This window comes from Danio rerio, chromosome 15 (assembly GCF_052040795.2).
Source record: "Danio rerio strain M-AB ecotype USA chromosome 15, GRCz13ab, whole genome shotgun sequence".
NCBI classification, from domain to species: Eukaryota; Metazoa; Chordata; class Actinopteri; order Cypriniformes; family Danionidae; genus Danio; species Danio rerio.
In genome coordinates this window covers 28,061,949-28,081,170 of record NC_141035.1, presented here as the reverse complement: position 1 = coordinate 28,081,170, position 19,222 = coordinate 28,061,949, and the positions used below count along the sequence as shown (strand labels likewise).

Sequence of the window (19,222 nt, the reverse complement as noted above, 5' to 3'; positions counted from 1 at the left end):
CGCGCGCATGAGCCAGAATCTGCAGCAGCAGAGAGAGAGAGAGAGAGAGAGAGAGAGAGAGAGAGAGAGAGAGAGAGAGAGAGAGAGAGAGAGAGAGAGAGTTGTGTTTCCTCGATCAGTTGCATCATCGTTTTGGTCCTGAAGGAGCCTCTTCCTGTCTGTCATCGCGATGAAGATGATGATGATGCTGTTCGGCAGACGCAGGACACACGGGCACGCGTATGCCAGCTAAACGCTTGAATTGATCGTGACATTGTCGAATAAAGCAACTGTACATTTGCCGAAATAACGAAGGATTGACAATTGGTCTTTCACGTCAAAGCTCAGCCGGGGCAGATCCTTGTTTAAGTCTCGCTTGTATTGATCTTCCTTAAAGATGTCGTCATCCTATATGTTCATGGGTCGCTTGGTTGAAGGGCAGAGATGTGGAAGTGAAGGAGTCCGTTCATTCTCCTCATTATTATAACGCCTCGTCTGCTGGATAGTGATTTAAGAATGGAGAACACGGTGAGTGCTGGATTACATTATGCGCAGTCTTGTCTTTAGCTTAATTGACTATAATAGCCTATAGGAAACGGCTAGCTGCAGCTCATCATTGATATTTCAATATTGTACAGTGGGGTGTTAGTTAGCTGTGTTACTGTGTTATGTTTTTGCAAGCAGTTTATAATAATCCCGATGTTTAGAGATTAATAAGCAGGGGAAAAAACGCTCAGAAGTTTCATTTTACATTAGGCTACACGTGAATCTAATTGTTCCAGTTCTAAATGTTTATATATATATATATTATATATATATATATATATATATATATATATATATATATATATATATATATATATATATATATATATATATATATATATCTTTTTTATTATATAGTATTCAATTTTTGCTATTTTATAATGTAACTTTATTCAAGTGAAAAATAAGATGAATCAACATGACTTAACCATGAGTCATTTAAGGGTCAGACAAAGCAGACCAGAATTGATCTTTTAAGGAGCAGTTTAGCTTTATGAAGACATGTTCTGTTGTTGTTGGTTTACCGTTCATTTAAATATGTGCATTTAAAGAATTTAATAAAATATGTTCTCGATTGAGTAAATATATTATTAAAGGAAATAGCATTAAATAGCACTTGTGACATTGACATAAAAATATTTAAATAAGCATTAATTATATAAAATCATTACAATATTGAGAGTGTAATCAACTATGTACTGTATATTACTCTGATATATTTTTATTTAAACTAAATTGGAAGGTTTAAAAATAATTTCTGATCTACTGTATATTCATTTATGGGGCCCATGACCAAATTGTTATGGGTGTGTGCAGTGAGATTGGACCCTTTGCGGGGCCCATTGAGGGGCAGTATTTCATTTATTTGTCCATGGACGAGTTTTAGTTCTTTAAATGTTTTTATTGTTTTTAGCTTAAGAAAATAAACAATACCATAAACAGAACTAAAAAAGGGGTGCAATTTCACAATATGCAAACAGTCAGACACAACATAATACAATAACAGTCAGAAAGCATAAGAGAAAAATATATAATTAAATATAAAAATTAAATAATTTATAGAAAAATGTGTAGGCTTCACAACTCAACATGTCAAACCAATCCCACCTATAATCAGTTATAAGTCAGCATTGATATAAAATATAATTGGGTTCCAGATAAAAAAAAATATGTTTAGTTTGTTGCCATCCCATATCGCATTTCTTCCATGGGAAATACATAACTTAAGCTCATAATCCAGGTTTCAAAGACAGGCACGTAATCCGACTTCCAATTTTGTACAACTATTTTCTTTGCTAAAATTAAACACAAAGATACTGCCTGAGATATATATGTATCTCCTATTTCTGAGGTGTCTCCAAAAATGCCTAGTTTTGGCTCTGGTGACAGATCAGTCCTGTATACTTCAGATATAAAATAAATTTTTTTTTTTGCCTAAATGAACTAATTTTATGGCATGACCAGAATATGTGAGTCAGTGGTACCTTCAAAATGTTTACATTTGTTGCACAATAAGGATACGTTTAGGAAAATCGTATATAATTTTACTTTTGAATAATGAAGTCTGTGAATAACTTTAAATTCAATCTTGCATTGATAGAGCAATCATGAATTTTGGAAAGATAATCTTCCCATGATGTATTTGATATCTCTGTATTAAGCTCCTTCTCCCACTCTTTTCTAATTTTGTCAGTGTTTGAATTAACTTATAATAAGTAATAAAAAAGAGACTGTACCTTTTTCTATTGGGTTGTGTTTTGTTATATTTTAAAGTGTCTGGTGAATGGTTATATTTTCAAATCATGAAAGTTTTTCCTGGTAAAATCTCTTATTTGTAGATATATAAAAAACTTGATTGAAGATCATATTTTGATTTTAACTGACTAAATGAGGCAGATTTATTATCAACATATAAGTCTCTTATATGTACTAATCCTTTTTCTTTCCAATGTGAAATGTTTTGTCTTGAGTTCCAGGAATAAAGGCATGATTTTAACTTATTGGGGTGCCCAAATAAGTATTTAGAAGACAGAGAAATAATTTAATCTGTTTACATATCTTAAGTGAGTTGTTTATCACAAAATGTTCATTATAAATTTTTACCATGGCCAAGGTTTATCCCTTTTCTTGAATTTGTGGTGCCTTTTTGCCTTTAGGCATGGGACATTTTCAAGGTATACCGCGGTTTGAACGAGCAAAGGTTTTAAAATCGTCAAATTTTCTGCAATACTGTTCCTAAGTATATGTACAATTATTTTTTTTTAGGACAACAGTATCTCCAGCAGAAAATATATCCAAAGATGCCTTTGAATTATTATTGAATTATTACTCAGAATTATTAGCCGCCCTGAATTATTAGCTTCCCTGTTTATTTTTCCCCCAATTTCTGTTTAACTGAGAGAAGATTTTTTTCAACACATTTCTAAATGTAATAGTTTTAATAACTCATTTCTAATAATTGATTTATTTTCTCTTTGCCATGATGACAATAAATAATATTTTACTAGATATTTTTCAAGAAAGTTCTATACAGCTTAAAGTGACATTTAAAAGCTTAATTAGGTTAACTAGGCAAGTTAGGGTAATTAGTCAAGTTAATATATAATGATGTTTTTTATGTAGACTATCGAAAAAATATATAGCTTAAAGGGGCTAATAATTCTGACCTTAAAATGGTGTTTAAATTTTTTTTAAAAAATGCATTCATTTAAAACCCTCACACAGTCACATGCCTCAAAAAAAACGCAAAATGGTAAATTATAATCCAGATTCAACATTGGGTATGCTCAGGTGACTATTGTAAATAATCACAATGCGACATCGATGCTAAAACGATACATTGTGCAGCCCTAGTTTAGACTCACTAAACATAATAAAGTATTTTGACAGATTGTCTTCAATATATGCTATTGTTATGAGTTCTGAAACTTACAGGAGAATTTTATTGTACAACGACCGCATAAATGTCAAAAGATTAGGGGAATTTTGGTTTCTCAGTTCATGACCCCTTTAATAAAGTATTAGTGACCCCTGCTGGCATTATGTTGCTTCGTTCCGTTTTAAATTTGAGACAACGCCTCAAATTACACTACTTTTCTGCTGTTAAAGGGAGAGTTTATCTGAAACTCAAAAATCTGTCATCATTTACATTCCTTCCACTTGTTCCAAACCTGTTTTAGTTTCTTTCTTCTGTTGAACACAAAAGAAGATATTTTGAAGAACGTTGTAATCTGGTAGCCATTGACATCCATAGTATTTGTTTTTCCTAATATGGAAGTCAATGGTTACAGGTTTCTAACATTTTTAACAAATCTTCTTTTGTGTTCAACAGAAGAAAGAAACTCTTAGATGTTTGGAACCGCTTTAGGTTGAATAGATTTTCATTTTTGTGTGAACTGTTCCTTTAACTGTTTGCTGAAGGAAAGGAATTGAATGATTTTATTTAAAAAAAAGGGGCATATAAATACTTACCTTTTCATCTTTATATGTGCATATTGTGTCATCCATTTATATAAAAGTAATAAAAGATTATAAGGGCTGGACGGTGGTGCAGTGGTTAGCAGATTCACCTCACAGCAAGAAGGTCGCTGGTCTGAGCCTTGGCTGGGTCAGTATGCTATTCTGTGTGGAGTTTTCATGTTCTCCCCGTGTTCACGTGGGTTTCCTCTGGGTGCTACAGTTTTCCCCACAAGTCCAAAGACATGCAGTACAGGTGAATTTTGTAAGCTAAATTGTCCATTGTGTATGTGTGTGAATGAGTGTTTATGGATGTTTCCCAGTGATTGGTTGCAGCTAGAGGGGCATCCGCTACGTAAAAAAACGTATGCTGGATAAGTTGGTGGTTCATTCCGCTGTGGCAACCCAAGATCAATAAAGGGTCTAAGCCGAAAGAAAATGAATGAAAGTGTTATAAGCTTGTTTATTGCTTACTACAACTTACCAGTATGTATTGGTGTGTTTGGTTTGATAAAGGGGTCTCAGGTGGTTTCTCTGGAGCGGCAGGTGGAGAGTGTGGAGCGGAGCATTGTGTTCCTCCGGCAGGAGCAGCTCACTCTGCTGCATGGACTTCACCTGGAGATCCTCTCTCTTCAGAAACGCTGCACAGGTGTGTGTCATTCTCAGAGGACAGACATTTCAAATAACCCACATAATTGAAGCTAATCACGTTTCATTTCTTTTAATTCACACATAATTGGATTTTGTTCCAAAAACAATGTTAGCACACAATCTAACTGTGTTTGCATGCATTGACGGTGCCCAGAATGCTTGAAGGGTTTCTCTGCTCTCTTTGATGGAACAGTCTCCACAGAGAGAACCACGGGTCAATAGCTTCCTGTCAGTGCAGGGTTTGTGTTTTCCCTCTCTGTAATATAGTACACAGCATTCCTACCTGAACAAAATCTGCTGAGCCAGCAAGGGCACAAATAGCAGTGCACTGCATATTCATATCTTTGCTTTTCTGCCTTGTAGAGCCACAGATCATGCTAGCTTTGAACCTTCTCAATATCTGCGACACAAAAGATTCAGTTTTTCTCTCACAACAGCTTAAAGTGGCTGTTGAGTGGATAATTCAACAAAACTTAGATTTGTAGCTGTATCTGTGGAGCTTGATGGTTCGTAAATTACAAGTCAAGTACCACCAGCACTTTGAGAATCAAAAAACATTTACTGACAAAACAAAATGAAAACCTGTGGCTCCTGATGATACACTAAAGATTTCTGAAATAAAAAAAACAGTTAGTTTGTCCAAGAAACCAAAGATTAACAGCGCATCTGTCTGTTACTTACAGAACTCACACAAGACCTGAACATGAAGCCTCCAGGCAGGAGTCAAACTGGTGAGAAATGTTGCCTTTTTCATGTACAGTATTTGTGAGCAGTGTATTTCTGTACAATGGTTGTAGGCCTAATAAACACAGCAATAAATAGGTTATTTGTGTGCATGTTGATATTGGGTTTACTAAACTGCATAACTGCAAAAATGAAGACATCATAGCAGAAAGATCTGGGATGTTCAATCGATCCAGAAACTTGGACACACATTTGGCAGTGTGCTGGCAATATATAAATCTGTAATAGAACTAAAGAGGAACAGTTCAAACTTTTAAATCGTCTTCAAATTACCCCATTACGTAGACAAATTTAATCCAAATTATTCTCCATTCTGTTTAAAATGCAAAGTTGAAGAAGGTGATTTTATACATTGTATTTGGAACTGTATATATATCAAAGGCTACTGGGTACAGATTTGTAGGAGATTAAGTCTTATATTTAATATAAGATGAACTTCGATTCTCTTAACTTTTTATTAGGTCTTACTGATAATAATTTGAAGAGAGCAAGAATCAGGAAGTTGTTTAACTTTCCTACCTATGCTGCACGTAAATGTATTTTTCTCAAATGAATATCTGATAAACCACCAACAGTATCAGAATGGCATAACGTAATATTTGATCTTATGTCATTGGAATACTTTACTCACTGGTCAAGGAAAAAAGAGACACTTTTTATCAGATCTGGACTCCATTCCTTGAATATGTAGGTCCCAGGATTTCAGGCACATTTTTGCAAAACCTTAAATCAGCATAAACCTTGGTTAATTTATGTACTTTTCTATTTTTATTATTACTCTGTATTTTTATGTCTTCTATTTGATTTTCATTATGTGCTGTGATGTTGAGAAATTTGTTAGTGGTGCAAAGAGAAAACTTATTGATATGAATTTTAAGATCACTTTAGTACAATTTGTGTATGATAATAGAAACAATGTGACTTTAAAAGCAATAATATATTTATGCAGTCATAAACATGTTTTGACAGTTAATATGCCTGTCACGTTTGGGAGATCGAAACCGGAACAAAAACAGGGTGTAGGATCCAAGTGCAGATTTTTAATGTGAAATAGTGCAGCAACAGTGACAAAATCCAAAAAACAAAGTAACAAAATAAACAAACCAGGAACTCAAACAGATTAAACTAGAACTAGCCTATAACAACTAAGACACAAGAGCAAGCTCGGGAACAACATACCAACAAGGACAAACGACAAACTAACAAACAGAGGTGGAATGGTTGAATATATAGTCCAGGTAATCAACGGGGAAACAGAGACAGCTCTGATTGCAAATCAGTATATATGAAAGACCAGGTGTGTGCGCGAAGGAATGTGTGGATTTGTAGTTCTTTCACCACTGTAGTTCGCTGGGAGTTGCTGGCGAACTACAGTGGCATCTGGTGGACAATCACAGTCATGACAATGCCAGTGATTTGATGCTTTACAGAAGTTGCAGACATCTTTACCGATATAAAAATGCTTTTTTGATGCAAAATTTATTTATACAGTTATTGCTTACGCAGATTAAAAAAACTTGAGTAGGCCTAGGCTACTATAATAAAGAAAATCTTCTCTAAATGTAGAACTAAATACATTGATATGTATTGAAATACATGATGAAAACACTTGACACATGAAAGTTTAAAGTCTGCAACTTATAACAAATGTGGAAAGTAAAAGGAACTGTTTACTGCTAATTTTGTCATTTTGCTCACATGGATAATTGAATATTATTAGATGATGTCATTACGCTGCTGTGCCGTCAGCCAATCGTTGCATTGCTGATCATGATTTTGAGGACCGATAGATCAGTCCTTCACAACACACGCAGCAATCTCAGATCAGTTTATCCAGACATTTTAAATCTGATTTGCGAACTTGATCGAAGAACCATATTTGCCAGAGATCAGTTATCAAGATTATAAGATCCAGGATCTGCCAAATTATCTTAGATCATTTAAGTGAGGTACGAAGATCAGACTCCTGAATCTGCCCGTTTTGGTGTCTGAATACATTGTAGCTGTTTTTGTATCCTGTGGCTTTAAATGCAAATGAGCTGCTTCTCATGCGTTACATCTGATAAACAGCACAGTGAAGGAGACAGACTCGGATAAAGCTGAAATACAGCTCATTAGTCAAATACCAAGTAAGTTTATTTAATGTATTTGCGGTGGAGTTTATTCAAGCCTTTCTGAAATGATGAGTCTCACACACATATTAGCATTTATTGACACCATGCGGCCATGGCGATTATAGCAGTTAAGATCAGTTTAATGTCAGGAAAATTAAGAAAAGACACTAGTTGGGTGTACATCACTCCAGTATAACAGTGAACACACTATACATGCACACAGATTGGTCTAAACCACTAACAAAAGTTGATTTTCATCAAAGGTGCCCTTTAATAAGGCACGTGTAGTATTTATGACCATGACTAATGAATATAATAATTACGAGTCTAAATCTTGAAGCAGTCAGATATGAAGTGCTCGCCGATTGTGAAGCAGAATACTCCTCTCCATACCGCAGATCATCCCTCTCTTTCCTGCACCCAATGCAGTCTCATCCTCCTTATAATTGATCCTGCCTGCGTTTTCCTCTGTTCTTGCTGCACTGTCCCAATGGGGGTGTCCAGTTACCGCTTTATTTTTGAGACAAAGCTGGACAAGGAGACAGAGGAAAATAGGATGGGAAAGCTGAGATCAGGGGCAAAAATATATTTTTCAATTGTAATGAGAAGTTTAAAAATGTATTTAAATATGTAAGTGGCTAATTGTTTTCTAGTCCGCATGATAATCTTACTAACATTTAATAGTTTGGGGTCTGTAAGATTTTTCTTCTGCAAAGTTCTGTAAACTCAAAATCAAATTGATTTACATGTTGAAATAATGAAATTTTAGAGTTTTTGTTTTTGCACAATAATTCTGTTGTGAGGCATGTGTTAGTGTTTAATTTTCTGTCATATTGAGGATTTGCCGGTGTTTATATTTTAATGAAGTCTTGTAGGGCTGCCATCGTGGCGAGGAGAGACTATACTTAGCTCAAGGACAAACTGAAAAACTTTAAGATTGTTTTTTTTAAACGTATAGACAAATTAACCAATGTCAGCCGTTAATTATTACTTAATCATTCAGTTTAAAGTAAATATGATGTTTATTTAAAAAGCTTGTACAAAACAAAAAAGAAAGTTCTTCTGACTTATTTTTAAGGTACATTTTTGATTATAGGGCGGCACGGTGGCTCAGTGGTTAGCACTGTTGCCACACAGCAAGAAGGTCGCTGGTTCGGGTCCCGGCTGGGCCTCTTGACATTTCTGTGTGGAGTTTGCATGTTGTCCCTGTGTTCATGTGGGTTTCCTCCATGGGCTCCGATTTCCCACTCAATCCAAAGACATGCGCAAAAGGTGAATTGAATAAATTAAATAGGCTATAGTGTATAAGTGCATGTGTGAATGTGAGAGTGTATGGGTGTTTCCCAATGGGTTGTGGCTGTAGGGGCATCGGCTGTGTAAAACATATCCTGGAATAGCTGTGGTGACCCCTAATAAATAAGGGTAGGTAATAAGGGTAAAAAGTAAGCCGAAGGAAAAGGAATTTATTTTTTATTATTCTGAACTTATCAAGTTGTACTGACATTTATTTTGACAGATAAACCCCAACTTGGAAAGTCACAAAAAGTCAAGTGTTTCCCATGAAAGATTCATAATTCTTCCAATTTGACTTTTATTTTAAGGCACCATGATTAAAAATTACTAAAAGTCTGCATGAACCGGAAGCTGTGAACGTTTTTTTTTTTTCGTATTGTGACGCAGTTCCTAAAGAAACGAAAAATTGAATGAGAAAGCAGTGGGCGTGGCTTGTTTTTCTGCAGCGAGCTTGCTGTAGTAAAGTAGGCATTTCATTCAGAACGATCTGTAAAGGTGTTTGGGGAGAGTTATTACAAACTAACAGACAGCTCCTCCTCATTATTTCTGTTTGTTGTCAAAACTGACAATGAAAAGGAGTTAGGAGAGAATGCTTAGATGGCTAGCTTGATAGCTTGAAGCCAGGGGGGGGGGGGGTGGCGACAATGTTTCAGTAATCAGCAAAAAAACAACTAATACCAAAAGAAACCAGATTCAGTCCTCCGCACAGTTCAGCTCTGTGCAGCCAGAAAGAGCTAACTGTGGGCACAGGTGCCACTAATAAAGCCTTTGAGGCAGTCCTGATTGGCCAGAGATCAAGTGGGCGGAGATTAGAGTGAACCTTGAACTGACCAGGGGTGTGATACTACTTTGCAGTTTAGGGACACAAAACTTCTCAACAGCCGCCCCACAAATTTGTAATGCAAATTTGACAGTTTACAGAGTATCAGGTATGGCCGGGAGAGGAACCTTGCGGGCAGTGATGCTTGTCTACATCCAGTCCTTAACCTGGACATCAGTGATCCTATAACAGCCATCCTTGCTAGGATGGAGGGAGATGACCTTTTCCCACTGGCCACTGAGATCAGAGACAAGAGATCAAGAATCAGAATAACAGTGTTTTGTTGTAAATTAGGATTGTCAGTGGGCCACTTCTGTCTGGACTGAAGAGAGGGGAGGTAATTCCTGAGGAAATGAGCCTAAAAATGATCAGAAAGCGTTTGACTATGACTACTTCACAGACAGTTGAAGCTGCGTGGTGAAGTATGTTAGCCATGCTCAATACCTAAGACAGATGTAATCTGACAATTTAACTATAAACAAACAGGAAGTGCATTTTCAGATTTAAATTAAAGAGTACCAGGGCAAAACTTTTTATTTCTTAATGACATCCAGAGATGAATTGCTCACCACAAAACTTGCAGACTGAGCTAACCAAATCATATGGTTAGTTTTGATTTGATTTGTACTTTAAATGTTCTACCCGAACTATGTTATAATCCTGGCTTAGTCTATAAGCCCTGTCTGTGAAACCAAGCCTTGGTGTTTAAAAATGATGAAATAATTATATTTCCCACAAACAGGGAAAACAAACCACTGAAGTAATCATGCAGTGCATCAAAAATAGAAACAAAATGTGTTAACCGATGCTGCATTGTGCCTCCCAAGACTGTTTACAAAGTAATACGTCAGTGCTGTGAATGATTACTCATCCAAGACCAAACATCAGCATGTTTTGGATGTGTTCATTGAATCTTCAAAGAATCTCACAGCAACCAAACACTGTCTGATGCTCAAAATAATTTCAGACATTATCACTGGCACACTGGCAGTACTAAAGGGATAGTTCACCCAAAAACCTAAATTCTGTTATTATTTATTTACCTTTAACTCATTCCAAATTTGAGTTTGTAACCATTGACTTCCAGTTGGAAAAACATACACTAAGGAAGTCAATGGTTATAGAACTACTAGAGGAAGTGACAGTGCATTATTCCTCTCAAAAAAAGTAAATTCAGTCAATCGGTATTTTCAGTGAAAGCTGCTAGGGAATGGAACTCCATCCCACCAACAATTAGAAGATCATGCACTTTTCGTTCTTTTCAGTCTCATGTTAAAAATTGGTTATTGACAAACCAGCATTGTCAGCATTAGTACTCTTGACACATTTGTACTGTTGTCTTTGCCTTTTTGTCCTCTTCTGCTGCCATCAAACTGTTCTTGTTTTTTTTTTTACTTTTTTAACTGTATTTTTTATATGAAAGTGTATTTAATGTTTAATGTTGTGCTTTTATTTTAGGTGTGACTTTTTAACATTCTGTAAGGGGTCTACGGATGAAAAATAGCTATTTTTGGCTAATTCTGGCACATTTTACAGTAATGTTTATTAATGTGCATTGACCCTGTAAACAAATAAACTAAACTAAACTATAGGTGACAGAATTTTCATTTTTGGGTGAACTATCCCTTTAAATGGATGACACTCATTGTTTTTTTTTCTTTCATATCTATCACTTCTTATCAGCCTTTGTTAAGGGACTGTTGTCCAAATCTCAGTTCATTATGTGTTCTATTAAAAGGAAGGGTTAGAAGCAGCTGAGACTGAAGAACAGTGCAGAGATCAGATTTAGGGATCAGATAACAGCCTTTTCTTTATTCGCTCAATGAGCTTGTATCACACTGGGTGACACTGAAAGGCTGCATGTGAAATTAGGGCGATCTGGACAAAATGATAGGCAGGAGTGTGTGCTACGTGCAGTTTAACAAATCGTATAAGACAAAAAATGAGGGAAAAATGTTGAGCTCAAAGCACGAGGTCATCGAGTTTGTGCAGATCACATGTAGAAGGTCTGACACTTCCTGAATCTCGCTTTCAGTCTACTTGTCCTGTTATTTATCTGAAACACATTTCACTGAACACAATTACACTTTGAACCAACTTTGAAATAATTACTGTCATTTGGTTTAAACTATAACATTTTATTTAATCTAAATCAAATCATATTTATTGTGAATCAAATAAACGAAAATATTGTTTAATATTGAGGCACTGAATAAATTTTTTTACTTAAGTATAATGTAGAAAATCACAATATTCTACTTCATCCAGTACAAAAACGTAGGGGAGAGCGGGGACGAAAGTAACGTGAGATGCAAGTAACAACGCGATTTTCTTAAAGCCCTGACAATATTTGATTTATAAGCTATAACAGCACATTCATCATACAAACCTTGATCAAACTGCAAAATATCCTGTCATGTAGTGCAAAAAGTAAATTATTATATTGTGTGTTTTTTTGTTTTGTTTTTTTTGCTTATTACAAGTTGTTTCTCTTTTCATGTGTCATACTAATGATCAATCTACAGGTTATTTAGTACAAAAACACATCCAAGTTTTTCAGCTTAAAGGTGAATCAGGTTTAAATGGCAAGAGTTTCTGAGGAGGAAAATTGTAAGTAAAAAAAGTAAGAATGTTATTAATGTCCCACTGCTAATAACCATGTCTTATTTTTCAATTTCACATTAGTTTTCAGTGTTTTGACTCATATGTTTTATAAGATTATTGTAAATTGCCAATTATAATAAAGATATTTAAAAATTATAGAAAATTGTAACATTTTGCATTGTTGGGTTGCTTTTAAAACATTTGATAGAGCTGAAATGAAATTGAAAATGCTGTTTATTTTAAATTTTTTGCAAAAATAAAGGACAAAATATGTTTGCAGCTAACATTACCAAGGTCATAGCCAGATATATTTAAAATAAACAAGATGAAGTCAGTAAATCTAACAAATATTGTACTTTTGACTCACTTGTGTGTTACTTTCGTCCCTGCCTATGGGGTCAAAAGTAACAATGTGCAACCTTTGTTTAAAGTGATGTTTGGATACAAAATAACAGCAGATTTTGATAGTCTACTGTTGTTAGTAACCACAAAAATATATTTTTCTGCTTAAAACATCATCATTTAAAGTTAGGTTTTTATGAAAACTGTTACTTTTGTCCCCACTCTTCCCTACTTCGAATGAAAGACACAGAGGTTTCTTTTTAAAAATTTTTTTGTGTTTTTTATGCAACGGTGCTTTCCTTTGTGCTTATAGTCTCATAGAGGTCTTGTCCTAGACATTTAATGTGTCTGACAACCCTGAACAGATGGCTCACCCAGCCAGTAGCCAGACCACAGTTGAGATTAGTTGATTTGGCTTTACTTTGTGAGTCTGTAATCCTTGGACACAGAAAAGCCTTTTGTCTACTTTCCACAGCCACATCCGCTTATACCTTTTAGATCTCAGATTAGTTGCAAATTCGCTTTTCGTTGCTGAAATTTGATTTTAAATGGGGGTGTGTTCATATTAGATATAGCTGTTTCTTATCTCAGGTGGATCATTGGTGAGATCATGGTCTTCTTTCAGCAGCTGGAGGAGCATGTGGTGTTTAGCTTCAGGGGCTTCACTTTCTCTGGCTGATGTTTAAGCCGCATCTATAATGGGTGTGAATTGCAGGGGGTTTAGAGGGGCTGGAATCCATAAAATAAAAGCAAATCAATAGATGAAAGGGTGTTCAACAGATTCATAATGTACATAATAATGCATAATGTGTTGTAATGTACACTGAAAAAAGGATTCAACTAATTTATTTACTGACTTTGTTTAAGTTAAGTGGCTGTAAACAATTTATTTTGGCTAAATTTAAACAAACAAATGAAGTTGAACATTGCTTAATTTAATTGTTTGTTTAAATTTAATACATATAAGGGTAATTCTTCAACTTCAGGCACTTTTATGTCCTTTAAACAGATACCAAAAAATATATAGAATTTTGTTCAAATTATTTTTTTTACTTTAAAAAATTTACTACCTTTCTATTATATTTATTTTTCATATTGTTCAACCTCTGTTTAGGTTAAAATCACTGTTTTCACCTTGTAGCACACCCATTTTTAAACTTTAACAATGAAAATAATCTTTAAAAAATATTTATCTAGTAACTAATATTGTAACTTAATTAAGCACAAGTGAAATAAGTTAAATATTTTAGTTATTAATGTGAGACTATCATCAATATTATTTTTATACAAAATATAGCTGTCGCACAGTATCAGTTTCATTTCCTCCACAACACAGTAATGTCGCTTAAAAAAGTTTGTGTGAAAGATTATTTAGGTGGTTTCTCTAAAAATGATAGTGCCAGCTGAGAACATGTTCAAGATGGAGGGACTTTAAATGTTTATCAACAACACTTGGAGAAAAATCTAGGTAAACATTGCTTGATAAGGAAATACATTTGTTCTACATCATTTCCAAATATGTTTTACCTTCAAAGATGTTTTTAAAAACAAAACAAAATAAAGGTAAATAAGAGTATTTTGTATACATGAAAGGCTATTATCAATTCAAAGCTAATTGGTGAAGCTAATTTTCATTTTTTCACAATAAACTGTTAAAATGTCATTTTCACCACTGTCATTTCCATCACCATAAACATTAAAAAATATGTTTTAAAAGTTCTCATCACACATTAAAAGTGTATTCACAATGTATAAGTTCATGCTCTATTTAATTTATAAATTTTCTTTATTTATTTCCTAATAAGCTCCTAATCAAAATAATATTTAATTTTAGAGTGTGACAGGTGTACAATTCAGCATACAACTAATTTTTTCATTGACAAATGTATAATTATTATATATATTGTGAAAAGATTGGTTAAACTAGATATAAAAATGATCTTAGACAAAAGGTTTGACTGCCAAAATTTATTTCATCTTGAAATAAAAGCTGTGTATTGAGATGTGGTGGAAATGACATTTGTTCAGTTCACGATGGAAAAAAGGTTACTCTTCTTATCTAAGTTAGTCCTCTTGCAGATCTTAAAACTAGACAAATTGTTTAAACTTATGAGGCTACGTTTTTTTACTCAACTTCACAAGGCTAAAAGAGCCCGTAGTTAAAGAATGGCCCATAAATTGTTTGCATGAATTTTGCAGACATATTTTTTTTTCAGTGTACATAGACAGCCTATTATTAGATACAAGTTAAGTGTTTTATGTTTCACATAAATCTTGTGAAAATACATGGTGATTTACAGTCTTTTCTTTGTTACAAACATGCTCTGTTTTTAAAATATTTAACAGCCAATCACAGAGAGTTGGAACAGATCTTTTAATCCCAGTTTCTTTGCAAATCCTGTTCTGTGGACATGATTATACACATTACTACGAAAACATGTTAATACACTCCTGTCAATCAATTTGGTGAATCACTGTGATTTTGATCCTATTTTAACGTCAGGAAATAAAAAAAGAGACTTGTTGTGTTTATACAACAATTTATAACTCCAATTTGACTGTGGACATACTATACCTACACACAGTCCCATTCAAACAGCTTCCAAAAGTCATTTGTGCCCTTTAAGTTTGGGGATTAGCACAGTGGTTAAACTTTATTCATTTAATCATTGTTTTATCAGATTAAATTTTATTGTAGTACTACTGTATATTCAATGTTTTTTTTGTTCTTGATGTGTTTCAGAGGTGCTGGAAGAGGAGGAGCAGCTGGAGTCCCGCTGTCATGAAGTAGAGGAGCATCTGGAGGCGCAGCAGCTAATCCAGAGTGACCTGCACTGGGAGCTGAGCCAGAAATCAGTGCTGGTCGGTGCTCTCCGTGCCAGTCTGAAAGAGAAGGAGCGCCGATTCCTGGAGGAGTTGAAAAACCGCAGTCACAGGACCACAGTGCTCAACACGGAGCTGCAGAAGCAGACGGAGGCGGCAGCGTACCTGTCCTTCCAGCTGCACTCAGCCAAGCAGAAACTCCAGCAGCAGCGCAGAAGACCGCCCCAGCCTGGAGCAGACAGACCCCCGGTCCACCCTTCACCTCAAGCCAGCGCCTGCAGCCCAACTGTCATCAAACCCAAACGGAGGAGCTCTGGTAGATCCTCCACGCAGCTCCGCACTGAGCGCACCCGAGAATGTGTGCCACGCGAGAGGGTGACGGGCCCCGAAGAGCCAATGGCCATGCCTGACCCTGCTCTCTTCTTATACCCATACAGACACAGGTTACGCCCACCACATAGACACACCCTTCAGGAGGTGGAGGGGGAGGAGTCAGAGGAGCTGGATCAGGGGGCTTCAGTGAGCAGACTGGCAGCGACTGTTGCTAAAGCCACTGCTACTACTGCCTCCACAACAGAGAACAGCGACGAATGAGCGTTTCTCTTACGGTTCGCCTCAATGATCTGCTTGTTTTTTTTTATGATAGTTGCACCTTGAGTCCCCTTGGGAGAACCTTTGCATTTTGACAGTGACAGAAATGTTTATATTTGCGATACGGTTAGCTTTTTTTACAGTTTGCACACACAGGGATAAATTGAGCTAGGAGAGATTTTTGCTTACCAATACCAACGCATGTTTATGTTGCTGTAAAGCATTTTTGTAATCAGAAACGACCATGAGGGCCTTGCTACACAAGCATAAAGTGCTCTGTAAGGCCTGTTTTATGCATCCTGCATTTGTTGCTTTTATTTTTTTTGCTGGTTAAGTTAACAGATTACAACTTTCACACTGATATTTATGCGGTCCACGCTATAGATTGATGTTCTTTTTGTACTAAACAACTGTCTGTTGTTGCTGATAATCTACTCCTGCGATATGATTGTTGCTGATAAACACATTGCCATATCGATTGTCAAACTATACATTGTGCAGCCCTAGTGTGCAACATTTTTTAAACAGTTACCCATTTTACCCATTAAATTCAGCTTCCACAGAGATCACTGTAATACTTCCAACACCTTACTTTCCTTTGACTGACCACCTTAACAAGTTGTTACCAGGTGTGTGGAATTTTTTTAGGTACTTCTCATCAGTGCAAAGTTATGTCCATGTAAATCTAGAGAGGGTTGTGTGAATTGCATAATGTAATATTGGAAAACATGTGTCAGTGTCGAGGGCCGTGGCTCTGCACAGTTTTGCTCCAACCCTGATCAAACACCAGGGGCGGACGTGCCATAGGGAGCATCGGTGGCCTGACGGTCAATCTGGCCTGCCACCGTGACTCTGGCCTGCCGCCTACAAACACCCAACCAGCTCCTTCCCTTTATGAAGCTACTTTATGCTCCCACCTTGACACGCCAGCTCATTGTCATAAATGGTGCAGTAAAGTCATGTTGGATAATTTGTGTTTACGAGCTACCACAAAGTCATGATTACGATTGGGAAACTCAGAATTGTGAGTATGGGGTATGTCAACATGAAACATGGTGAAATTGATGGATGCAACGTGTTTCAGGCTAGTCTGGCATTTTGTTTACTAAAAAGTCATTGCAATATTATAATTAATACATTTCTATATGATTAGTTTAAAGTGGCTTAAAAATTTAAAAGCGTAAAAACACACCTGGTGCGAAATTTCTTTTTCGATAAGCAGAGTTAACAAACCCTAATTTATCAAAAGAATTACATCGCCGTCAAGTGCAGACGAAAGTTAATTGAATGCACAAGACGCCATAATTACGACTTATCAACTCGTAAGTACGAACTTCCAAGGACAACTTAAATAGAACATAAGTGTTGATGATGCCAAAAGAATGCAATAAGCCACACCAAGACGTGGTTTACAGTTATTTAAACTAAACATGATGAAATTGATGGATGCAACGTCTTTCAGGCTAATCAGGCTTTTTATTTACCAAAAAGGTAATTCCAATATAATAATTAATTCGTTTCTATATAATTACCTTAAATTAAACAAATAAAAGCATACCTGATGCGAAACTTCTTTTTCAATAAGAAGAGTTAACAAACCCTGCTATATTTTCTTGAAATTTATCAAAAGAATTGACAACAATGCACAAGATGCCATAATTACCACTTATCAACTCGTCAGTACAAACTTCCCAGGACGACTTAAATGTGTTGACGATGCCAAAAGAACTCAATAAGCCACACCAAGACGTGATTTACAGTGATTTTTTTCATAGTTAACGGAGCAAAGATTACCCGCCTTGTCAATTTACCAACAACTACAGTATATGTACAAATTTCAATTTAGTTAAAAGGCCCTGTGAAATTACAATAAAAAATAGAGATGTTAGTGTCAGTATGTTAGTTTTTAGGATATCTATTAGCTAATTTGCTCCAAAACAGTGACAAAATTTTAATATAAATAGTTAAATTAAAACCTGAAAAAATTAATTAAATATAAACCTGATATAAACATCCAAATCTTGCAGTTTGTCACTTCCGCCTATATGGATCAACGATTTTTTCGACATCACATCATACTTCAGTTTCTCATCAAATCTTCTGACCAATCAAATGCTTCCCATTATCTGACATGCCCCGCCCCGCCCCCTTCAAGACACTTCTCTAACACTCCCGCTGGAGGAGCTGTGATAAAACTAAACACTATCAGCAGTTTTTTTATAAATGGGGAGGAGCTGCTATATGCCCCGCCCCTTTTCATTTTTTTGTTGAGATTACATCACATTTCGGATAAAAACATGCACATTTTAAAGCACTTCACGCAAAGTTCAAGCCCTTTACTAAAATAAATATGCAATGTAGCAACCTAGAAAATGCTTTCAGTATAGATATTTAATTTTCACTATTAGTGCTGCTGAAGTGCTGTCAGTGTGAAAGCATGAGTCTGCAGACGCAGGATGTGTGAAACAGGCTGAAGTCAGTGTCCTTGTGAACGTGTTACTGCTGAGACTTTGTTCCGCTGGATGTTTTTTGATATATATATCTCTGTCTGCCCTTGTTAGCTCATGTCAGATATTTCTGAATGATCTGTCCAGTGTCACCACAAGTGCACTGTCTGTCTGTTCCCTCCAGATGCCATGGGGATTTTTATCCTCTGCTGGTTTGTGTAGATGGAGAAATCCTGCAAAGCCTGAATCATTTGCTTAAGTGCTTTATCTGGTGTATGTTTATGCGTGGGCTTGCTGTTTAGAAAAGAGTGGGCTCAAGGGTCAACGCGCTATTGTTCTGCCATCATTACACGAGCCAGTGATGCCCAAAGGATTGATTAGTTTTATGCTGCTTGTGCCGTAATGTTTGATATTGTGAGCACATGTCTCATTCTTTTATATGTGCATATACCAGGAAATATGAAAATTTAGGGGAGTGATTGGTGTTAAATTACTGTTAGATTATTCACCCCTAGGCCATCTAATATGCAGGTGACTTTTATTCTGTAGAATTTTTAGATAAAATCATGGTCCTTGATGATTTATAAAGGTAATGAGGCTGTAAACGTTCAATTTATTGACCTCAAATACTGACAAATCCAATGTCTGATAGAAAATAAATTGTTAATGTCCACACAACGTCAAGCTGTAACATCATTAGACGCTGATATTTGGTTGTTTTTAGGTTGCGTTGGAATGTAACCAAAAACGGGCATTGATATCGGCCTGACGTTGGGTTCTAACAACAACCCAATTTTCATTTCCAAACAAAA

At 35.8% G+C, this 19,222-nt stretch overlaps 1 protein-coding gene across 1 annotated transcript; it reads left to right on the top strand.

Annotated features, from left to right (window-relative positions):
* Positions 1-25: 25 nt before the first annotated feature.
* Positions 26-19,222, top strand: ccdc92ba (coiled-coil domain containing 92Ba). The gene is made up of 4 exons (XM_087284223.1): positions 26-507; positions 4,498-4,630; positions 5,316-5,363; positions 15,293-19,222. The coding sequence occupies exons 1-4, from the start codon at positions 496-498 to the stop codon at positions 15,964-15,966; spliced, it is 867 nt and encodes a 288-aa protein (XP_087140349.1). The 5' UTR covers positions 26-495; the 3' UTR covers positions 15,967-19,222.

Bases quoted from the DNA above. Each gene is read 5' to 3' on its own strand.
- ccdc92ba (XM_087284223.1), top strand. The intron at 4,631-5,315 runs GTGTGTGTCATT...TGTTACTTACAG, and splicing joins TCTTCAGAAACGCTGCACAG to AACTCACACAAGACCTGAAC. The intron at 5,364-15,292 runs GTGAGAAATGTT...GATGTGTTTCAG, and splicing joins TCCAGGCAGGAGTCAAACTG to AGGTGCTGGAAGAGGAGGAG.